Source organism: Ochotona princeps, chromosome 13 (genome assembly GCF_030435755.1).
Source record: "Ochotona princeps isolate mOchPri1 chromosome 13, mOchPri1.hap1, whole genome shotgun sequence".
In the NCBI taxonomy this organism is placed as follows: domain Eukaryota; kingdom Metazoa; phylum Chordata; class Mammalia; order Lagomorpha; family Ochotonidae; genus Ochotona; species Ochotona princeps.
Window position 1 is genome coordinate 32,099,991 of NC_080844.1, and position 15,750 is coordinate 32,115,740.

At 53.8% G+C, this 15,750-nt stretch overlaps 1 protein-coding gene across 1 annotated transcript in view; it reads right to left on the reverse strand.

Moving 5' to 3' along the window:
* Window positions 1-2,628: 2,628 nt before the first annotated feature.
* The window catches only part of LRRC20 (leucine rich repeat containing 20), a 65,604-nt gene continuing 52,482 nt past the window's right edge, over window positions 2,629-15,750 (reverse strand). Inside the window, exon 5 of the mRNA XM_004583451.2 lies at window positions 2,629-5,176. Within this exon, the coding sequence (XP_004583508.2) occupies window positions 5,022-5,176 (155 nt within the window). The 3' untranslated portion in view covers window positions 2,629-5,021. The remainder of the gene's footprint in view (window positions 5,177-15,750) is intronic.

Consider the following 15,750-nt stretch of genomic DNA (forward strand, 5'->3'; position numbering starts at 1 on the left):
AGGACAAATGCTTAACCCAAAGCCATGAGCTCAGGGTGGAGAGATGGCAGGTGCAGCGATAGTCTAAAGGAGTTGGGGCAAGAGGGGCTGGCCTCTCAATTTAGGAAAATCCCCAGCCAAGACACTAACACTGATGATGGCCTAGACAGGCCAAAGCTTATCCACCATTTTGCTTCCCGCAGGGGCCCTCCTGGTGGGAAGCACGGGATTTCACAGCAGGTCTGAACTTGGGCTGGTGGGTAGCCCAAGAGTCAGCAATTCTCTCACAAGCTGAGGTCCTCACCCATAGGTCTGCCAGTCAGCAGACAGACATTGTGTACCCACTGTGTGCAGAACTAGGCTCTGGCGCTGGGCAGGCATGGCAGAGACCAGTAGAGGAAAACAAACAAAAAAAATCTGTTCTTCGGGGATGTTTTATTCCGGCCTGAGGAGACAGAAAATAAGCAGGAGATGTAACAAACAAGTGATAGAAGTAGCAGAGGATGAACACGGTGGATAAAAAGAAAGGTGGGCTGATTAAAGGAGGACAAGATGCTGTGGGTGGAACGCAACTGACGTCAGGAGGATGCTTAGGGTGGGCCTGCTTGGTCTGAGCAAAAGCCTGAAGGAAGGAGGGAGCTGGCTGTGGGGCTGGGGCATAGCAAAGAGCCAGGGCACCGAGGTGCAGGCAGAAAGCCTGAAGGTACAGAGGCAGCTGATAGCAGCCTCGACCACTACAGCAGGTCCTGTATTTTTTCGCTGGGGTGTGGGGGTGTGGTGAAGGGTATCACCACACGTGAGGTAGAGGAAGGGTGTGGCATTACACAGGTGACACGGGGTGCTGTGTGGAGGACTGCAGCGACTCTGGGTGCAGGTTTGTGGGTCCTTCTTCTAGAACATGGGTACCTGGAGCTCGGGTGGGCCTGGGAATCTGCATCATTTCCAGCCCACAGGTGATGCAGTCTTCTGTGAACAGTCTTAGGCTGCGGCATGAACTCCCTGGAGTTTGTGCCTCAGCTGGTGTGGATTTGGCTGTATGCACGCAGGGCACCATGCTCCCCAGCTGGCTCCCAGCCAAGGCTTCTTCATTCATTAGTCATGAGTTATCCTTAGAGGCCCAAAACAGAGTCGGCAGAGGCTCTGTAGTGATGAAGATGGGATGAATGGCAAGCTGTCACTCTTCCTCCCTGGAGGGGAGGGAGTGGTGCTGGGCCTCCTAGCAGTCTCCTCTGTGCTGTGGGCATGCACAGCTTGAAGCTTGGCATGGCCCAGAGAGAGATGGGGTTCTTGTCTGGCTGTGCCTATGGAAGGCAGGCACTGGGAAGCCCTCAGGCGTGTGAAACTGGCATTACCTCTGGCATCTGTCACTAGCCTTACAGCATGCAATGCCTAATGATTAGGCATGAGGTGGTGTTGGCACCCATCTGATAGATGAAGAAAGCAAAGGCTCCAGTGCCTACTCACTGCAGCATGTTGGGAGAAGGAACGCGTCAGCTGGGAAAAGCGACTGAGCACGTCTAGCTAAGCTGGCTTCCTGAAAGGTCCATGGCAAAATTCCTGGAATTGTAGCAGCAAAGCAACTCTAAACAATCCCAGCCCCACTCCTTCCTACTCCTGCAGAGCCCACCAGGCCTGCTGCTCATCAGCAGCTTGGGAGGAGTCACCAGCACCAGACACACCCCCCACTCCCTGGGGTAAGAGCTGGGATGCTGCCTGTGACATTAGCATCCTGTGAGTGCTGGTTCCCCATGCTCTGCTTCTGATGCAGCCTCCTCCAATGCTCCCAGGAGAGCAACGGAAGATGGCCCAAGTGTATGGGCCCTTGCTATTCATAATGTGCAAGACATAGATTGAGTTGCTGGTTCCAGACTTTGGCTAGGTCTTGCTGTCTAGCTACTGGGACTGTCTAGGGAGTAAACTGGTGTATGGAAGCTGTTCCTCACCCCAAATCCCATCTCCTGCCTGTCAGAGAAACATAAATAAATGATTAAGTTAGAAAGAAAAGAACATCTGATTTTGAATCCAGAACAGCGGTTCTCTAACTGGAGTGTGCTTCAGCACTACCTGGAGGGCTTGTGATTCTGTGACGTGGGCGGGCCTGGACGTCTGCATGTCTGTCTAGAGGCCAAATTCAAGAACTTGGGACCCAGAGGGCCAAACCACGAGGCCAGTGATTTCTGGCACAGATAGGGGAGCCATGTGGGGATCCAGGGTCTCTGCATCCCCTCCCAGGTGCTGGGCCTCTTTGGGCTCCTGTTTGGCTATTTTGGACAGCCTTCGCCTGCTGGGATGCTCGTCTTCATAGTGAACACTCTGGGAAGCCGCCCAACATTGCTTCCTTTTTTGAAAGTGTTTTTAAGGGTGGGTGTGGTGGCCCAGGGGTCTGGCAGCTGCTCGGGACAGCGGTGTCCCGCACCTGAGTGCCTGCTGAGTCCCTCTGCTCTGCTTCCGATCCAGCTCCTGCAATCCTGGGAGGCAGCAGGTATGGCTCCCGTGGCCGAGTTCCTGTGACCCACATGGGAGACCTGGATGGAGTTCTGGGTTCCTTGGCTTCAGCCTAGTACAGCCTGGCATTGTGGGCATTTGGGGAGTGAACTAATAGACTGAAGATTGATCCCTCTCAAATAAATACACTTCAACAAATTTTTAGTGGCACATTTTAAAATTTTTAATTAACACACGATAATGGTACAAGGTACTTTAAAAATTCATCGAAATGCAATGAAAAGATTTTGGTGTGCAAAAATTTTTGAAACCCATGCACAGGCAAGGTCTTCCAAAAGGTCATGGAAATGAGTATTATAAATAAAACCAATCTTGGATCTCAAAATGTTTTTGCACCTAAGTAAACTTGTAGTCCCATTCGCCATGAATTTTCCGAGGTGTCTGGACATACTCATGGTGCAGTGTGATATTTCAATTCATGAATGATACGTACAATGATCAGAGCAGGGTCGCTGTCACATCTACTACCTTCAACACTCAAAACTGCTTTGCCCACCCAGATGACCCTTCCCCATGCTTTCAGCCTGAGGGGCAGCCCCTCTGTACAGGGGTGGCCACAGTGTCTGTGCAGCGAGAATTAATCCAACACCAAACAGGCAGGTGAAACCAATAGTCTTTATTGCAGGGCAAAAGCTAAGGGACTCAGGATCGGAGCTCTGATTCCTGGTGGCTCTTCTGACATCATCGCAAGCACCCCTGCAGGCAAGGGCAAATCCTCCAAGCAAAATAGAAAACTCCTTTTAGAGGCAGTCCCTTCAAAGGGTCTGGGGCAAACCCCTGGGGCAGGAGGCACCCTGGCTTGGGAGGGATGGGAGGGCAGAGGGCCTAAAGGCAGGGTGTTAGAGGGTCAGGAAGGTTCAATCCTCACCTCCCTCTTAGGGAGGCTGGGGAGAACCCAGAGAACTTTCTCTTCCACTCCAGGATGTCCCCAAGGCTCTCGCTTCTCAAACTATGAAGAGCTTGTAGGAATCATTTGGGGACCTTGGTAAAATACAGATTTCCAGTCAGGAGGACTGGCCCGAGACCCTGTGTTTCTAACAAGCTCCCAGGAGCCACAGCTGTTGCAGCTGGTGCCAGACTCTGGCCATGCAAAGGCTTGGCCAACCAGAGAAGGGTGACTCCTCGCTTCTCGCAGGAACCCCAGTCCAGAACCCAGACTGCGCCCCCCCCAACATCTAGGGCAGCCCTGGTGACCCTGACCTCCTCCAGACAACCATTTTCCCAGGGTCTAGCCACCCAGGCCCTGGCATCCAAAACGAGTGAGTCAGCTGTCCCCTGGGATCCTGAGCACTCAGGGTTGGTCAGCTGATGTGAGCTCTTCCCCAAGAGGCAGGTGCCCCAGGTCAGGGCAAGGGCCTGGAGGTGTTTTCAGCTGGAGATCTGAGCACTTAGCAGGCAAACTCAGGAACAGTAAAGAAGTGTGGTCCACAGGATGCAGGCTTTGGGTGCTGGCTGGTGGGGTGTGAGGCATCCTGCTTTGCGGAAGAGAAGGTAGGAGGTAGATACCTAAGAAACCAAAGCTCTCCAAAGTAGAGTTGTTTCCAGAAAGCAAGCATGCCAAGACCCCCTTCTGGCGAGCCTGGCTGGGATATCCTGCTCAGCTGGGACTGGCCCAGTTTCAGCCCCACATCCCTGGAAGGTAAATCAGGCATGACTGCTCACTCAACTGCCCAGCCATTACCCCAGGCCTCGAAAGGACTAGATAGGTCACCAGGGCTCCTGGAGTGTGTGGCAACAAATTGGTGGCCTCCTGTGACTTCTGCCTAAAGGGAGGCCATGACAAGCCAGCCAGAGGGAGGTGGTGGGACAGATAGGAGCCACAGGCGCAAAGGGCTATGCTTTCTCTGGGCTGCCTGTCTTGCAGCTCAGGGACAGTGACAGGGTCCCCTGGCGTTGGTGTGCAACAGCTCACACTCAGGGCAGTGGTGGAACACAGAGAGCTTCCCAGTGCACAGATTCTTCTATCAGGAGGCAGACCAGAGCTGCCTGTAACTCCCAGCTTCCCGATTCCTACTCAACTGTTCTTACTTGCAGGCTCCAGAGGGTCTGAGGACCCCCCTCCCATGGGCTGAGGATGGGCCAAAATTGCTCTGGGAAGCAATAAGTAGAGGTTGTTATCCACTCTCCCAGGGCAGCCCCTGGCTCTCTGTTCAAGGCCTTGGGGCCCCAGAAGCGCTCAGTGTGCTGGCCTGTAGGTGACCGCATTCCGGGACTGCCTACATCTCCAAGCAGGCAGCAGCTCCACCCCACCAAGCTCTTCCCAGTCCACAGAGTGCAGAGAGGGCAGCAGTGGTGCTCCCTGTTGCACAGCAGCCATGAGAGATGAAAACCCTGACCAGGCTCCAGCCCTCTGGCTGCCCTCTCCTGGCGGCACTCCAGGGCCCACTACTGCTCTAAGCTAGCTCCCCTGGGCCCGCGCCACCCACCCGCCCCCAGTCCCCCGAAGCTTGGCCTCTGTGCGCCCGCGGGACTCATCCCCCAGAGCGGGGCAGGCCAGAGACCCCTGTCCCTTGCTGGGCGGGCCCAAGGCGGGCGGCCTAGGGTGGTGCAGCTCGGGCGCCTTCCGGAGACATGAGCATGTCAAACTTGATGAGAGGTGGGGCGATGACGCGCACCTCCGCGCTGAGCGGGTTGAAGCGTAGATTGATGCAGCGCAAGGCCAGCATGGCCGCCAGCTTCTCCACGGGCACATCTGCAGGGAGAAGCCCACAGGTTAGAAGGGCGAGGATGGGGGAGGCGGCACCTCGTAGGGGGCTTCCCACAACCCAGCAAAGTTCACCCTGAGGTGGGGTGGAAGGAGTTCAAACAGGTGCACACACAGTGTGGGCACAGCAGTTTGTAGGCTTAAGTGCACCATGAAGGGGGAACACGCAGTCTGTCGAAATTGTGAACCTGGAGAACGCTGTGTTGATGCCAGAAGACCAAGCAGGCTCACTGCCCAAAAGAGTCAGGTAAACAGGGAAACAAGGTGGCCTGCAGGTTACCAGGTGATGGGGTGGGCTGAAGCCAGGAGTTTCATTTGGGTCTCCTTGCTCCCCGCTAGCTCTGCCCTGGTTGTTGCAGGCATTTGGGGAATGAGCCAGCAGATGAAGGTCTCTGTTTCTCAAACAAAATAACTGTAAGCATAATGATCTTGGCTCGAGGCGAAGCAGCAAAAATCTGCTTTTACCAGGGCTCTTGATCATACATCCTTCCTGGATGGCAGCCCCATAACAGCTCTGTGGGGAGTTCCAGGTGACAGTCACTTGGATTCTCTCCTAGGGACTGAATGCCTGCTGAAATCCAAACTTGCTTATCACCTGCTGCAGCTGTGCTTTCCCCAGCCTGAAGGGTAACATCTGGAAAGCAAGTTTCATAGTGTCATCTACTCAACTTTCATCATCAGCAATGTCTCCTTGTCACAAAGTCAGGATGCTGTGAATTCAAGCGCTAGTCTTCTGTGCATTTGAGAGGATGAGGCTGTGTTGTGTGGGCCACAGACATAAGACTTAGCACATGAACAAGCTGCAGCCCCAGGCTCCCCTGGCCTGCTGGCCGATTACTCCCCTGCACATTGGCATCCCATGCTGGGAAATCCAAGTCACTCATTTTGTGTTGGTTTGGGGCTTTCTCATTGTGAGACCAGCACAGGTGCCATGTACCTTAGGAGGCACACAACATCTAATCCAGTGCTGTTCTGCCACTTAGTCAATGTGTTCCCTGATTCCTCCTCTGTGTACTCACGTGGGAAGACATTCTAAACGCATGCAAACAACCATGCTTTGCACCCACTGCCCCTAGATTTAGCGTCCACTGATGATGCCTGCCTAACCTGACCTCCATCACAGCTACTAGAAATGGCACCAAAGAATGCCTTCAGACCTGCAGTACGCTCCTGGGGACCAAGCATTCTCTCCTCTGTGTCCATCACCCATTAACAGACAGTTAAATTTCCAGTGATTTACAGTTCATGACTGATTCTCTTGGTCCTCAAGCTGGATTTGGCCAACAGGAGCCTCATTAGTCTGCTCCCATTTTGTGGCTGCCCCCAGCGTTCTGGGATGTGCTTCCTCACCTTATGGCAGGATGCATCTTCAGCCTTCCCCTGGAATTCCAGCCCTCGGAATCAGCCATTTTCCCCCAAGAGGTGCTGGCTGTTTTCAGCAGCAAGGGCAATAGGGCCCAGGGAGGACAGCTTTTCACACACACAAGGCCCGTGTACGCCCATCCCCACTCTATCTGCCTTGGATCATGGTCTTGTGCATCCTTCCAGGCACCCACCACACTAACCGTCTCCACTCTGCCAGCACATGTGTACCTGTCCTCCCATTGCCCTCCAGAACCACTGTCCCCTGAAGGGCTTTTCCAAGAGGCTGCCTGGACCTGCTTGTGTCTACCTGGGGCCCCAAGCGAGTGGAGGGGGCTGCGCTGTGCTCCTTACCACCTACAAGGAATCCACAGACACAGTCCATGAGCACTCTCCTCCCCTCCAGGCTGGGGAATTGGGACGCACAACTTGGGGCAAGGAGAAAGGGAAGCCACCAGCGCAGCACAATTCTTCATGGATATATGCACACTCAAATTTAGCCAGTACTGCCATGGTTAATCCTCCTCTAGCCCACTTTACTGATGAGGCATGGCCAGGACCCATCTCAGGACACACAGCTGGAAGCAGAGCTAGGGCCCAGGACTATTGCCTCTTGGCTCATAACACACTTCAAATTACCCAGAGGTGGAAGTAGGCAGGGAGGAGGTACCTGAAAAGCGTCAAACCTGAGCCTGCAGGTGACTCAGCATGCGGCAGGGGTGTGTGTGTGGGAGTGGAGAGGTGAGGGGTGAGGGTGGGGAGGGACAGCTCCCAGGGACTCTTTTCCTCAAGGCTGTCAGCCAGAGAGATTCATGACTGAGGGGGAGCTTGCAGGAGTTTGGGTCAATTTTGTTGATGTTGGTGCATAAGAGCCTCATAATGGCCGTCTGAGTGCTATTATTATCTCCATCTTCTAGGAGAGGAAAAATGGAGTGCAGAGAGCTGGAGGAAGTTGCGCGTGGACCCAGGGGCAGGAAGTGCTGGAGCGAGGCTACCAAGCCAGACTGCTTGAATGCCCAGTCCCAGTCCTCCAGTTTGGGATACACCTCCACACACCCACACCCCAGATGGGAGAACCTCTGAGAGGTCTCTTTATTAACAGAGACAGAAAATGATCTTCCTGGGACCTAAGGGAGCAGCTGTCTTGCCCCTATGGCACACAGTATCCCCCAGGACACCCAGAAGTAGCACCTCCAACAGCTTCACAGCCACCTGTGGGGGAGGGGACACAGGTGCTCCACGTCCTATAAGGTCCCCTTAGCAAGCACTTCCTTGTTGACCTGCTCATATAGAAAAAGCTATCTGCAAAATGGTCTCAAATTGCTTCCAGAACCTTCCATGCCTCATTGTTCTGCTCCACATCACAGCATAGGACAAAACTGTCTCTTTTTGTTCACAGCGCTTCTGAGACAGCCCAGAAAATACCGTTGTGGGGTTGAAAACAAAATGGAGTAAACATGGCTCATTGCTAACTGCAATACTTTTCACTTTTGTAACTTCTGCTTGCTTTGCTAAGAAACTCTATGAACTTCCAGGCCAAAAGGCTTATGTGACTTTTAGCACTGACAGACTCCAATTCCCATGAATCAAGGTCCAAATCTGGTTATCTCACATGTGGCTCTAAGTAATTAAGTAAGTGGCTACTTTAATTGCTGAACCGGAGAAGAGCCAGGTATAGCTGTCCAGCCGAGATAGGTAGGGAATGTATGGCATTTACCCCTTCACCTTGCAGGCTATTGTAGATTGCCCCTTTTCAAGCTATTGTGCACTGTCCTTATAAAAACCCTGTGAATGTGCTGTTCAGGGCCACACTCCAGTAAAAGGTGTTGGTTGGTTGTCTTGCCTCTCATTATAATAAAACTTTGTTGTGACTGTCACTGGTGAATGTAACATTCTGTTTTTGTGAGTAAATGCAAGGCCATCACCTTCCTTAAACAGACGCCCCCAGGCCCTCCCCTTCTGTGTGATCTGTGGGGCAGTGATCAGTGCTGGTTTTGGTTGCCTGAGTTCTGGGATCTGGAGGTGAAGGCTGGCTGTTCAGCAGCTGACTATGTTGCCTTAGGCAGGCTCTTTGAACCTGAGCCCTTGCACACAGCCCACAGCGCAAGGGTAGCATGAGGAACGAGCAGCACCTGCATCCAACAGTGTCGGTCCTTGCTCCCTGTCACTAGCCTGGAGTCTGTATCAGCCAAGCTGCACCCCAGGTCTGCCAGGACTAGTCTGGGCCCCTTAACCCCGAGTTGGCCAGGCTGTCAGGTTACATGGCAACATGGCAGTGTGGAGTCTTGCAGTTCTTCCCAAGGGGCTGTAACTCAGGGAGCTCCTCACCCCAGGCAGGGAAAATTGGAAGCCCCAGGTTTGACCTCTCCAGAAAGGTCCTTGCCATGTTCATGCTTGTGGGTTGCTGGCCATGGGTTGTCCAGGTTAAGGGTGAAAGACAGCCAGAGCTGGGAAGTCCCTGCAAATACCCCAGCACAGAGGAAGTAACTCCTCCCACCCCTGTGTCCCCACCACTAGATGGCAGTGCTGATGCTGAGCTGCACACACAGGTTGGGAGCAGTAGCTCATGCACCCCAGGGCAGCCTGGCCTCTCAGCTGCTATGGGTGGGCGGGGCTCTGTGGGACAAGGCGACTGGGCAATCATTGGCGCTGGTCACCGCCTTCTAGCTGTCGGACACTCAGGAGCCCCTGGACAGGAGTGAGGAGAGGAGGATCCAGAGGAGCAGATGGGAGAGTCCAATATCCCAGTTAAGCCCAAGGGACTCTGAAGCAGAGACAAGAAGGCTGTTTCAAGAGGGACTTGGACCAGCAAATCTCTGCCTCCTTCCATCTGCTCCTGAGAGCTCATTCAGTAATCACACAGTGCCTAACTAGTCCTTCCTGGTGGGCAGGAGGAAGGACTTTTAAGCAAGTGAATAGGGAATAAAAGGACAGGTTCCTGGGAATCTTGATCTTGCTGGGATTGGCAGCTGCAGAGCAGCACAGGCAGAAGCCAGCCCCTCTGCCAGGAAGGATGCCTGGATGCCATGGCGTTGAGCTTTTCAAAAGGAAAGTCCTATTCTGGACTGTCAACCTCCATGGTAAGAGAAAGTAAGAGTGCAGAGGTCCCAGCCCTAAGGCCTGTGCTGGCTGTTTTCTTATAAGGACCCACTGTACAGATTGGGAAACTGAGTCTCGGGTTCTAGCCAAGCCAGTAGGTGGTGAGGACAGAACAGTCGCAGATCCCAAAACCCGTGCTTCCTCCTGCATCACAGAGAGGCACAGCCACAGCCAGACCCAGTCTCCTGGTGCTGGCCAGCAGCCCCAGAAGGCAATCACGACCTATAGGTTTTGCAGAGTACCTCCGTAAGGGTCCCACCCTGGACTGAGGATGTTGTAACCGCAACTGTCATGACTTCCTCCAAATCAGAGCTGGAGCCCCAGGGCTGCTCAAACACTCCAGCCACCCACCCCCATCTGCTGCCACACCTGGTTCTGCCTCAGTTTCTCCAGAGGGGCAGGGCTGAAGAGAGGTTGGCCTTGGCCCCTGCTCACTCCAGACTCATTCCCCCCGCCTCCCTCCAGGGAGTCCCCCTTGCTGCAAGTTTGCTGTGCACAGCACGAAGACCAGCTGTGAGCAGCCAGCAGCCAGGGAGTGAACACCTCAGCTTGCTCTTTCCATGCCTGGGAGGTGCGGCATCCTCTGAGCCACCGGTGCAAGGCTGGTGACAGCCTTTGTGGGTGCGCTGAGCAGGGATTAGGTGTATCTGTTCCCCCTGACTTGCCTGTTGAAGTCACTTGGACAGCTTAGCAGCAGGAGCAATGGAGCCATCAGACCATGTCAAAGCTGGAAGAATTAATAAACTAGAGCAAGCAAGCTTGCAAAGAACAGCCCAAGAAACCAGCTGGGAGTTTCTGGATGAAGCTTCAAAAAGATCATTTATGTTGCCAGCAGCCTGCCTCGAAAGGGAGACAGCGGAGGGTGGATAGGAGGACGTGACTGATCAGCACCTTGGCACAGCTACAGCACAGTGGTTACCAAGTTGGGCCTCCAGCCTCTGGCATGCTTGGGCAGTACCATGGTCCACGCCCTCATCCCCACCCCTCAGGTCACACTTCCTGGGATCCTAGACCAAAGGCCACCTCTGTGGTCACTTCCCTGGGTCACTCTTGAAACTCTCACATCACTTGCCTCCTGCACCATGGTCTGCAGCTTGGGAACAGGGGTGTCCACTCCTGTACGTGCAGTGCCCAGCTCGGTGCTCTGAGGGGCCCCAAGATGGTTAACTACCCCAAGATGGTTAACTAGCTGGTTGGCTGGCTGAGTGGATGGACAAGTGGCCAACTAGACCATAAGTTCCTTCTGGCTGGAGACCATCCTGGGCTGGGCACACAGATACCATCCGTGCAACTTCATCAACTCTGCTACCACAGCTATACTTGGAAGCCATTCCCTAGCCTGAGTCACTTGACATGCACGTTTGCTGGTGAGAGCCAGGCCTCTGCAGACCAGCATGGTGACAGGACACCCGCCCCTTAGCACTAGTTGACCACCTGTTGCGAAAACAAAACCGCATCCCAGCACCAGAAAGTTTACACTGCTGATGTGTTGTTACATGGCCTACTCAACTTAAAAACTTTATACAGGCTTATTTTTTCTGAAAGACAGTTACAGAGACATAGAGATAAATTGTCTTTCTACTCATTCATTCCCCAAAGGTCTAAAACGGCCAGGCCAAAGCCTGGAGCCTAGAACTCCATCATGGTTTCCCATTTGGGTATAAGTGTCCAAAGAGTTAGACCATCTTCTGCTACCTTCCCAGGCATATTAGCAAGGAGCTGGATTGGAAGGGGGCAACCAGGATCTGACATTCACATGAAATGCTGGCATCATAGATGGCAGCGTAAACCACTGCATCACAACACTGGCCCTTCAAACCATTCTTTTGAGGCTGGTTTTTATTTAAGTAGAGAGACAGAGAGAGAGACATAGAGATCCACTGGCTAGTTCAATCTCTAAGTGCTTGTAATCACCAGAGGCCAAAGCTGGGAGTCAAAAACCCAATCCAGGTGTCAAGTGGGTGGCAGTAACCTAATCACTTGAGCCATCATTGCTACCTCCCAGGTGCACATTAGCAGGAAGCAGAGGAACCAGAACTCAAACCAGGCTCTCCAACGTGGGACGTGGGTATCGTAAGCAATGGCTTAACCCACGGCACCACAATGCCTGCCCCTTCATGAGCTTCTATACTTCTAAACAGTTATAATTCACTGCATGTGTTATCTGATGGTTGCCACAGTGATCAGAGGCGGGCAGAGCCTGCTTGGAGCCCAGTCTGAGGCTACAGCCCAGAAAGGACGGTGGAATTCTGGTGTATCCCTCAGACAATAGGATAACTGCTGCACCAATAACAGACACCAGCCAATATTCCCCACCAAATAAGGGCTGAAGCGACCCACACTCCCTTGCACAGTTCTCCCTGGCTTTTCTTTCCTCTGTAGCTCCCTGCATCACGCCTGTCTTTCTGCTACATGGGGAAGGGAAGCCCACGACCGTGGTTCAATAGATTAAAAGCCATCTACATTATTTTCTATATGCAGCTGATGTGTTCCTTCCCTGGTGGTCAGCAAATCTAACATCATCTTTTCAAGTGCATGTCAGGCCAGTGACATTTTCATGGCTGCTTCCTAATCCTACGGTCACTAGGCCTCCTGTGTGCTGCAACCAGTGCCTTATCATTCCAGATCACAAGAGCTGCTGGGCCTACAAGGGCTACTCCCATCTCTTCCAGCGCTTGCCTATAGAATGGCGGATATGAAGCCAGAGTAATATCCCTTCTACTCTCCATAGCCCCAGGTGCTCGGTGCGGGGTGAGGTCCTGTACCTCCACAGCGGGGCCTCGAGTCCTGGGTGGGGACTTGAGCCAAAGCCTCAGCAGCCCAGGGCGGGGAGGAAGGACCCCCGCCAGGATGAAAGAGTGTGTCCTGCCTGCTCTCCTGCCCACGTCCGCAGGAAGCTTGGAGTAATCAATAGCAGATGCGCCAGAATGGGTAGTATTTGCAGAAAATTACTTCCCCGAGGTCAGCTTGACTTCATCTCACTCATCATTAGCACTATTGACTAGTAAACTTGTTTCAGGCCTGTGGGACCAGCGCAGAGACAAACTGATAAAAACAGGGGCTCCGGGCTGCGGGTCTGCATTCCCACAGCACATGGTGTGGTAAGGGCCTGTGGGGGAACAGAGAACTGCCAACAAGAAAGAAGGCTCCCAGAACCACATGTACTGCTGGAGGTGAGGAGGGGCAGCCAGCGGCGACAGCAGCTGGGCCTGCCCAGCCCCCTCTAGCCCTAAACAGTGCACTGGTACGCTGAGAAGGGGGCTAAGAGCGCATAGAAGTAGAAAAACAGGCTTTGTCTTCAGGGACAGGGAGGCCCCTGCCTGCCTGCCTGCCTGCCCCCGGACTGCAGGCTGAGCTCCCACCAAGAGGGAAGGTGGTGACCATGGGAGCTGAATCCATGGCTGACTGACCAGAGGCCATCTGTAAGCGTGAGCCGGGTCAAACATGCCCCTGCCACCTCCAGCCAAGCAACCTCAGCAGGACCCCTTCACTAAGGGCAGAGCCTTTCTGCGCCATGGCGTCAGGGATGGGGTCATGGGGATGGTGAGGGGGTCCGTGGGGTGCCAAGCCTGAATTCAGGGATCCCAACACTTGGCCCTTCGCAGTTAAGTTGCCCACATCCCATATCGGAGGGCTTGGCTTCACTGCCTGACTCCAGCTTCCAGGCAGTGACGATGACTTACTTGGGGTTGGGTCATTGCTGCCCTCATGGGACACCTGAAGGGAGTTCTGCCATCCAGCCATGGAGGGCATCTGGTCAGCGAACTGGAGAATAGGAGCTCTGGCTATCTCTCAGCCTTGAAGATAAACAGGTACAATTTTAAAATCTTACCCCAAAAAAATCAATCCTCTGGTGAACCTAGAAACGCCCTTTGCCCTCATCAGTATTAGCTGCTGCAGGTGAAGCAAAGGGAGGCAAAGGTGTAGCTCTCTTGAGCCAATGGGCCATGCGCTACCCGGGTCTGCCAGGCACTCACAGCCTGCGCGTAGCAGCTTGCCACCACCAGGGAGAAAGCTGATGAGCAGCTCCGATGGCCGGGCCCCTTCCTGCATTCGTCTCCCTCTCCCGCAGCCGACCCTGGAAGCCCAGGGCGCGGGAGCCCTCTTAGCTGCATGGTCTGGGGAGGGCCTCAGAAGAATGAACTCTTTGCTGCCCCCATTCAAGTGCCTGCCACTGCCCGCCTCATAACAACTGGTGTGTGTGTGTGTGTGTGTGTGTGTGTGTGTGTGTGTCTAGCACGCTCCGGAGGATTTGACGGGAGCTTCTGCTTCATCTTCCATGTGAATATGCAGCATGCCTGGGCCTGAGGGCCAACAGGACCAGCAGGGTGGCCAGGCAACTGCTAGGGGGTGGGGGGCGGCTGCCCCTTCTCCATGCTTGGGAAATACAGGTTGCTGATAGTACCTGGCCAAACCTTTTAGGTTTAGTAACACTGTCAGAGAAATAAGCCCTCCTTTACAACAAGAAAAATAGGGAAAGTGCTAGGAATAATAGGAAAACAGGAATAAGCACCACTGAGTGAGATGAACTAGGTAGGACACGGCACCGAGGTCATGGTAGGGGTAGGAGTGCAGGTCCAGAAGCAGCCAGAGAGTGAGAGGAGGGTCTTGCTCATTGTATGCTAGCTGGTGGGGGTGGGACCTGCAAGGACAAAGAACAAACACTGATTTGCACATCTGCCATGATGTCAAAGATGGCAAAGGCTCGATCCAGGCTGTGAGATTCCAGTGCCCCAGTACTCATGGCAGAACCTCGCATGCAGCCCATTCAGGAAGTCTGCGGGCAGTGCCCAAGCTCAGACTGGCTCCTCTCCCCTTCTGCAAGGCTGCTAGGGCACCCACCTGTACTCCAGGACCGGCCTTCTTCTCTCTGCGTGCCCAGCGGCTTTTGGTTTATTGATGAAGTTTCTGCTGAAAATGTCAGTGAGCAGCCCGTGTTGCCAAGAAATCAGCCAAGGGGACTTTGTGGGGCTGGGGGTGGGCTAAGCACCATGCTTAGGGTCCGGCCAAGGTCAAGGATGCAGTCTCCTACTCCCCACTCCCCAGTACATACACACGGAGGAGACAGACTCTTTCAGGTCTTCAGGGGCATGTATGTTTGCCCATGTACAAGTTCTGGTGCCCTGACTGAGGCTGGGATTACGTATGCTTCCTAGGGGCCAGGACCACACTGCAACCCCATGCCTGCTTGTGGATCAGACATTCTTGTCTGGTTCAGTGGTTCTGTCTTGCCTGCAGACTTGAAAATGTCTGGAGATATTTAAAAAATCACGAAGCCTGACTCCTACCAACAGATTCTGACTTAAGTGGCATGAGACTTGTCTGGACATGGGAATATTTAAACACTCACCAGGTGATTTGAAATTGGGCTATTTGGAGCATGGCTGGTCTCCTTGGTGGTGATTAGTGAGAGAAATGTGGAGGTAAGGCTCAAAGGACTCCCATCCTGGGGGGCTGCCACTCCCACTGCTTCTCTGGCCATGGCAGGACTGTCAGGAACCAGCGGGAGTTGGCAGGGTGAGGCTTACGGGAGGAAACTGGCCTTCCAGCCGAAGGTGTGCCTCCACAGCTTTCTCTCGCTGAAACCATGAACTCAGAACCCAGGACTCTTACTGCCTGAGCTGGAACCCCAGCTCTCCCTACACGATGGGACATTGGCCCAGTGCCTCAGTGTTCTCACCAGGGGAGAACAGCGCCTACCCTCTAAGGCTGTCCCGCAGATGAAACCAGCATGTCCTTGCCAAGCTGGGTGCGAAGCAAAGATCCGCAATGCCACCGAGTGAGCTTTGTTCCCCTTCGTGCCTTCAGCTAAGGGGCTATCACCAAGTCACATGGTTAACAGACAACTGGTGAATAAGCGTCCATTTCCCAAACGCCTAAATCCCCAGGTACACACATGTCAAGCCTCAGTCTGGGAGTAAGGGCTCCCTGCAGGCTGAGCCGAAGGCCCGCAGCGGTAGGCTGTGCTCCAGCACTCTGGACAGAGGCTCTGGGCACAGGAGGTCTTGGAGACTGGCAGGGTGAATCAGGCAGAACATAAACGCAGCTTGTTCTGTTGTAAACAGGTGTCAACGCACCCTCTCCTCTTCCTGCTGCTTGCC